Source organism: Tarenaya hassleriana, unplaced genomic scaffold (assembly GCF_000463585.1).
Source record: "Tarenaya hassleriana unplaced genomic scaffold, ASM46358v1 Cleome12, whole genome shotgun sequence".
Lineage (NCBI taxonomy): Eukaryota > Viridiplantae > Streptophyta > Magnoliopsida > Brassicales > Cleomaceae > Tarenaya > Tarenaya hassleriana.
The window spans coordinates 2,255,782-2,263,083 of record NW_010962392.1 but is presented as its reverse complement, the minus strand read 5'-3'; the positions used below and the strand labels follow the sequence as shown (position 1 = coordinate 2,263,083).

At 38.3% G+C, this 7,302-nt stretch overlaps 2 protein-coding genes across 3 annotated transcripts in view; both read right to left on the bottom strand.

Annotated features, from left to right (window-relative positions):
- LOC104807018 overlaps nucleotides 1-2,786 on the bottom strand; it is a 3,336-nt gene extending 550 nt beyond the window's left edge. Inside the window, exons 1-10 of the mRNA XM_010532127.2 lie at nucleotides 2,665-2,786; nucleotides 2,227-2,528; nucleotides 1,986-2,092; nucleotides 1,762-1,887; nucleotides 1,455-1,548; nucleotides 1,224-1,298; nucleotides 1,059-1,141; nucleotides 656-802; nucleotides 479-551; nucleotides 6-361 (exon numbers count right to left, since the gene is read on the bottom strand). Coding sequence (XP_010530429.1) covers nucleotides 6-361; nucleotides 479-551; nucleotides 656-802; nucleotides 1,059-1,141; nucleotides 1,224-1,298; nucleotides 1,455-1,548; nucleotides 1,762-1,887; nucleotides 1,986-2,092; nucleotides 2,227-2,527 — 1,362 coding nt within the window. The 5' untranslated portion in view covers nucleotide 2,528; nucleotides 2,665-2,786. The remainder of the gene's footprint in view (nucleotides 1-5; nucleotides 362-478; nucleotides 552-655; nucleotides 803-1,058; nucleotides 1,142-1,223; nucleotides 1,299-1,454; nucleotides 1,549-1,761; nucleotides 1,888-1,985; nucleotides 2,093-2,226; nucleotides 2,529-2,664) is intronic.
- Nucleotides 2,787-3,531: 745 nt separating this feature from the next.
- Nucleotides 3,532-6,834, bottom strand: LOC104806609 (GDSL esterase/lipase At2g38180). Of its 2 annotated transcripts, none has more exons than XM_010531593.2 (6): nucleotides 6,647-6,834; nucleotides 4,755-4,832; nucleotides 4,479-4,619; nucleotides 4,312-4,388; nucleotides 4,076-4,219; nucleotides 3,532-3,938 (listed from the first exon to the last, which is right to left on the bottom strand). In XM_010531593.2, the coding sequence occupies exons 1-6, from the start codon at nucleotides 6,806-6,808 to the stop codon at nucleotides 3,746-3,748; spliced, it is 795 nt and encodes a 264-aa protein (XP_010529895.1). In that variant the 5' UTR covers nucleotides 6,809-6,834; the 3' UTR covers nucleotides 3,532-3,745. The 2 variants fall into 2 exon arrangements, with proteins under 2 accessions (XP_010529895.1, XP_010529894.1); XM_010531592.1 differs by lacking the exon at nucleotides 6,647-6,834 and adding an exon at nucleotides 5,655-5,834.
- Between the last annotated feature and the right edge of the window lie 468 nt (nucleotides 6,835-7,302).

The following is a 7,302-nucleotide window of genomic DNA, read 5'->3' as shown; positions in this document are numbered from 1 at the left end:
CCTACACGAGGAAAAAGCACGTACCGAGTTCCGCAATGGAAACAAGAGACGCAATGGCCACAGGGTAGGAAGAAACAATCTCTCGGAGCATCAAAACAAATGGCGCAAAGGCGTCTGGTGTTACCGCCACTGCTGGTTTCACCCTCCATTGCCAAGAGCTCTTCCAAATCAGCATCCTCATCATTGGAAATGGATTCATAAGAAGAACAAGTGCTTCCGCCTCCATCATCATCTTTGTTTGAAAGCAGGGCTTCTCTTCTTTGAGATTCTTCTTGATCCGAATTCCTTCCATCTTCCCCCCTTATGCACTGGGACCATTGCCGGTATTTCAATGCCACCAACATGAGTCCACTCATAAGAACTGCATGATTAAAGATATAGTTGTGTTCGTTAGGAGGAGATGTTTCTTCGAACAGAAATATTTCATATCAGATATCCCAAAAGGTTTGAAAATTTTATGATAGGATGAAAACGTTACCTGTTCCGGTTATATATGTTATCCATCTGGGTTGATAGGAAAACCTAACATACCATTCTTCAGTAGATGTTTCCTGAATCCGGAGAAATAGTGGAATTGAGGATCATCTCTCATGATTTTTCCAACTTTTGGGGCGTTTCCTCGGGAAGATCCAAAAGAATAAAGAGAGAGATGTACCTCTTCCAGAGCTGGCGAGGTCAACACAAAAGAATTTCCACGAGGAAACATGACATCGAATGAGCACTCGCCATCGCCAAAGGTACACATGTAGAATGATTCTGTAGTATCATACAAGAAAGCCCTTATACCAATATCCAATTCCACCTGCCAAAATATCCAACCTCATTTGTCTTCCAAAGAAACATCTCCATGTGGACAAATCATAACATTCAAATAGGAGAAACGGTTCCTGTTGTCCGGTCAAATAAACTGAAGCTATGTATCAACTGAGCCATGAAAGAGACAGAACAATAATGAAATTCTAGAACAGTTCCCCCAGAGAGGAAAGCCGCTTGTTTTTCTCAAAACAATCCTTGATAGAATCAAAAAGCAAAAGCCAGATCTTTACTCGACCAGTTACCTTTACGTCCATACTGTTCAAGTTATCCACAGCAACATAATAACTTGAAGATCTGGGTACCTTCATTTCAACCATACCACTCCCTGTGAAGGAATTTTTATTAAAAAGTCTTGTATAATCAGCTTAACCAATGCATTTTAAGTTGATAACTTCAGCCTGACTAACCATGGATGAGATTCCATGATAAAGTGGTGTTAGGAAATGCAGGGTCCTCTAACCACCGAGAAAAACCTTCAGCTCCTGCAAATTGCTAGCAGCGACATGATAAGTACAGTGCTTCAAAAGGTAACAACACTTCAGTGAATCAACATAAGAATCACTGGCCGGTCACCCATAAGAGCAGATGAGCTAATAGAAACAGAAGCAAAATCACAGGTAATCTTACTATTAACATACCTTGAGCAATTACAAGCAGAACTGAGGAATCTTGTGATTTGACATTGTATGAAATATTTAAACAAGTTCCCTGGTTCAGATAGTATGCCCACCCCTGGAGACTACAAAACTTTAGAAGAAGAAAAAAAGACTTTTGTATCCGATCATACCATTGAATCTGAATCTCTCTTTCAATTTGCACATCCGTTCCAAGAAATAGACAAAATTTTATGCTTAGAAGAAGGACTTATAAACAGAATCAAGATTTTTCATATCTTCATAGGGAAAGATTCTACCAAAAGGCAATGCAAAGAAGATTAGAACTTGCCTTGTGAGAACCGGCGGAGAGAGATAAAAGGTGAGTTTCTGACCAAGTCTCTATGACATCAAGAGAAGGAGATCTATAGAACCCAAATAACTTCAGCCCAGGTTTCATATCATCCAGTTGATTCACCTGGCAGAATCATCCCGACAGAGTCCCGAGATTGATCATACACAGAAAACCCATCAAGAGCACAGAAAAGGAAGACCAGGAAACAAAGCCAATCCCACCTTTATGCTTTGGACAAAGAAGGGATTCAGGTCGACGAGAACAGAAGAATTCGGACCAATCCACGTGTTCTTTGAACCATAGACACCCAAAATCAAGGTCATAGCCACTGAGTCATCAACACAACAGTCAGATTAAGTCCTCCCACTAATAAAATAGGAGGAAACGAACTAGTCAATCCCTAGATTCCAACTTCAACAATCAATACTAACTCAAACGAGGGAAGAAAGTATCGAGACGAACCAAAGAACCAGAAAGTGAGGACCACAGCGAAGCAGGAGAAGCTCTCTTCGTCAGCACCGGCAGATGCATCGCCAAGCGCCGCAACATCACCCCGATTCAGAATTCCGATATACCGATAACCCAGGTCCGGATTCTGAAGTTGAAACCTCTCTTCTTCTTCAATACCCGAAGAAGAAGAAGAAGAGGAAGAGGAAGAGGATGACGTGGGTGAAGACGAAGACGAAGGAACCACCGCCCTTGAAACCTCGGCGTCGGAAATGGAGAACGAAGAGGTGGAAGGAGCGGAATCCGGATCAGACATTCTAGAGAGAGAGAGAAGATGTAAAAGATGATCAGAGATGGCGTAACGAAGAAGCTCGCGTTAGGGGGAAAAGGAACCCTAACACAAACCCTAAATGGAGGTCAAGGTGTGAAGGAACAGAGGAGAGGAGAACGCACCTGAGGATCTGCTGCGAGTAGAGCCCATGAAGAGGAAGAAGAAAAGAGGAGAGAGAGAGAGAATTTTACCGGTCGGTCTTCGTCTCTCTTTTTCTCTCTCCCTCGTCTTGAAGGGTAGAGAGAGAGAGTGGGTAAGGACGGAAGTCAGAGCAATTCATTTGACCCGTAGGAACAGTTAGACAAAATAATCGAGAGGTCTTTTCGTAGTTTACCTCTTTGCCCTTTTTTTAACGTAACGGCTATTTCTTTTTAAAAACTCGTTGTATTTTGTAAAATTAAATTTAATAAAAGTCAACCAATATCACTGTATAGATTATTATTATTATTTGGGACTATAGAGTATAACGTGTTTTATTTCAATAGGAGATAATATATCGTCGTAGTCACTATTATACAATCAATATATATATATATATACACACTATGTGCTGTTAGGTGCTATAGTTTTGACTTTTTTGGGTGCCTCCGCGAGTTTATCGATTAGTTATAATCATTTTATAAATCAAGATGTTAGCCATATTGTAATAAAGGTTGATTGTTTGGTTCTTAATTAAATTATTTTTAGGATTGGATTTTTTATTTTATAATAAATTATAACTAGTTCAAATTTGATTTAAACTCATTCTTTATTAAAAATATATTTATTATATATAATTTTAAAAATATGACCAATGGATAATAAATATTTTAAATAATTGGATTATACATTATTCATGCAAAACACTGCGGTCAAACACTAGATTCATAAAACGACAAAAGTTCACGTACTCGTTAATTCTCTGTGGACACGCTACCCTGAAACATAATTCTATTTTATTTATCATTGGTCGTCCAACATTATTTAAATATATAAAATCAACAGGTGGGTCATATAACATTATTTTATGTAAACAATTTAGGTCGTACAACATTTCAGGAAGAAACGTATTATCGACAACCTTACGCCCTGACAAACATCCTCCAACCCTATTTATTGTGAAGTTTTCTCCATCCAATAACCGTGACAGTTTTTGTTTAGACCCAGTGACTGTTTCTGGTTAATTCGCTGGTAAAATACTAAAATGCTAAAAACCGGACCGGTTTAGTACCAGTGGTTATTTCTGGTTAATTCCAGGTCAAAAAGGCTTGGAGAGTTGGGTGTACCGAAATCAAATGGGAACTCGACCGGTAATGACTTCCAGTGAAGGTTTGGTTTCCAATCAGCTTCCCTCAGGACCTTCAGTATCTCCCTCACCACAATCTCACTCGCCAACTCCGTGAAATGTATTCCGTCCCTGTCCAATCAAAACGACGAGTCTTATGAATTGTGAAGTCCCCTCGATATTGAATTGAATCTACTGACGAGTGGGTTTGTTCTTCGTATCTGATGGAGATCGATTGATCAAGACAGAAGAATGAAAGAATAATTTACGTGAAGCAAGTGTTCAACCAATCGTCATGTTGCTGGAATGCGGTCCAAAGATCAATAGCTTTGACATTGATCTCTTCGCATAGATCTACCAACGCGTCTGAGTATATACGACAGAGCTCATTCTTCCGGCCACGGGCTACATCCCTAAGGCAACCGCAACATCCAGATAATATATACAGTCCATAAACTCACATTATAAGGGTAAAACATATATATAGCTCATCCAAGAAATGTACCCGATAGATTCCTGGATTTGTTTCTCGTTCACAGGTGGGGAGGTGAGAAAGATGACCCGGGTCTTGTCGGAAAGGCTCTTCGAAGAGACAAAAAGAAACAAAAAAGGACACGTTTTTAGTCTAAGCGCCTCAAATTACATTCATGCTGAAGTTTAAAAAGGCATTACCAAGAGATGCTCTGCAATTTTCCTCATGTTTTGTATGTATTCAGGTAGAGGGACATGAGCACCTAGGCCTGATGGATGAGGATGCATCGAATCATTCCCACCAAAATAGACTATCACCAATGCAGGTTGAACGGCAGCATTCTTATAGAACATCAAAACCAGACATTGGCCATTGGCAAATAAAGATCTAAACTTTGGAGTAAAAGCAACAGATCAGACTGTAACTGAACTGAAACAGCTCTTTGGAAGAATTTTCCTGGGTTTTTAGTGGTATACCTTTGGGAAAACTTGGTCTATGACCTGCAAACCGAACCTTGAATTCCAACCGGCATATCCCCGCAGGATAATGTCAGCCTGTGAATGAATGCATCAAAAGTCAAAAACACAAAGGATCATTGGGTTAGGAGGAATCTTACAGATCCAAGACTTAAGGGACATAGTGATACAGAAATCAGCTATCATGATGAGATCCGACATTGGTGTCAGATTACGTTTCAGTAACAGTATCCAAACCAAGAACCTTGAGTAAAACACATATTTTTCTTCCCCTTCAGCGAACATCATGCTTCATAGTTCATACTGATTCTTACACGTTCAAAACATGAGAAATTGAAGTAGTCATAGCTATACGTACGTGTATTCACATATTAAAAAGTTGGAACAGGGGCTCATTGAAAGTGAAGAACATGTAAGAATACAGATTTGAATATTGGGGATAATCTCTTTTTTTTTCCCAGAACAGAACGACATTCGTTTACTTTATTTCACCTCAGCGAACCCAAACAAGAAAAAGATTAAAAAAAAAAAGGAAGAGATCTCCACTTGCAAACAGTAAATGGTCACTTCCTGCAGTTTATCACTGCGACAACATGAACTGATGCTCGTACTAAACAACTAAAGAAACACCAAAAATGGAAACATCGTCCTTGAGAAAGCATCATCACGGTAAAAGTTGTATGCACTTGGCAGCAATGATTCTCACTAAAAAAAATATTCAAAACCAGAAAATTCAAACCCATTCGCATTTGATCGTACCAACCGAATTAGTATTAAGCGCTTCAAACCATCGATTTCGGAAAGCAGATATTCAAGTTATAGGATAAAAGAAATTCAGATTTCATAATTTCGAGACAGGAATCGAACTCGAGGAGAATGATATGAAAGAGAATTACGAACCCTGCGAGCGTAGAGATCGGCAAGAATGGCTCCCCATCCGCCATTGATGAAACTAAACTGAACAATGGAAGAACCGAAGAGCACGATCTGAGGTCTTCCAGGCCCCACCATCTCTTCCTCCCTCCGATCGATCCTTCCGCTCTTAGCTTCCGGTGAATGCATAAACCCAATAATTCAAGTTTTTAGGGTTCAAATTTACGGTTAAGGATCATTGGGTTAGGAGGAATCTTACAGATCCAAGACTTAAGGGACATAGTGATACAGAAATCAGCTATCATGATGAGATCCGACATTGGTGTCAGATTACGTTTCAGTAACAGTATCCAAACCAAGAACCTTGAGTAAAACACATATTTTTCTTCCCCTTCAGCGAACATCATGCTTCATAGTTCATACTGATTCTTACACGTTCAAAACATGAGAAATTGAAGTAGTCATAGCTATACGTACGTGTATTCACATATTAAAAAGTTGGAACAGGGGCTCATTGAAAGTGAAGAACATGTAAGAATACAGATTTGAATATTGGGGATAATCTCTTTTTTTTTCCCAGAACAGAACGACATTCGTTTACTTTATTTCACCTCAGCGAACCCAAACAAGAAAAAGATTAAAAAAAAAAAGGAAGAGATCTCCACTTGCAAACAGTAAATGGTCACTTCCTGCAGTTTATCACTGCGACAACATGAACTGATGCTCGTACTAAACAACTAAAGAAACACCAAAAATGGAAACATCGTCCTTGAGAAAGCATCATCACGGTAAAAGTTGTATGCACTTGGCAGCAATGATTCTCACTAAAAAAAATATTCAAAACCAGAAAATTCAAACCCATTCGCATTTGATCGTACCAACCGAATTAGTATTAAGCGCTTCAAACCATCGATTTCGGAAAGCAGATATTCAAGTTATAGGATAAAAGAAATTCAGATTTCATAATTTCGAGACAGGAATCGAACTCGAGGAGAATGATATGAAAGAGAATTACGAACCCTGCGAGCGTAGAGATCGGCAAGAATGGCTCCCCATCCGCCATTGATGAAACTAAACTGAACAATGGAAGAACCGAAGAGCACGATCTGAGGTCTTCCAGGCCCCACCATCTCTTCCTCCCTCCGATCGATCCTTCCGCTCTTAGCTTCCGGTGAATGCATAAACCCAATAATTCAAGTTTTTAGGGTTCAAATTTACGGTTTATAATATTTAAAAAAAATACATTTATTTATTAACATTGTGCGCACTCTTCTGCCTACACGTGGCACATTTCCATATCACTCAAGAAATGTCACACGGTGTTCGGAGAACATAAAGGCTTTTGACTGGACGGAGTTTCCCAGTTTTTTGAAGATTAAAAAACCCAAAAATCATCGGTCAAACTTTTTTTATTTCATTTTTCTTAAAAATCGGATAAGTTATTTTTTTTTAGAAAAGTGATTTTAGAGATTTGTTAGTAGATTTTTTTTATTTTTATTAAAAAATAATTATATAAATTATTTTAAAGATAAAAAATTATATTTTAAAAATAAAGACAATATTCTTACCATTTTTAGCATAATTCATATTTGAAAAAAGTCATATGATTTTTATTATTAGTATTAATAAATATAATTTTTATTTTAATAATAAAAATTCTTTTGGTATTTTTTAA

Bases quoted from the DNA above. Each gene is read 5' to 3' on its own strand.
- LOC104806609 (XM_010531593.2), bottom strand. From the start codon at position 6,808: ATGCATTCACCGGAAGCTAAGAGCGGAAGGATCGATCGGAGGGAGGAA. The intron at 4,833-6,646 runs GTTCGTAATTCT...ATTCATTCACAG, and splicing joins CCGATCTCTACGCTCGCAGG to GCTGACATTATCCTGCGGGG. The intron at 3,939-4,075 runs GTAAATTATTCT...TTGATTGGACAG, and splicing joins TGGTTGAACACTTGCTTCAC to GGACGGAATACATTTCACGG.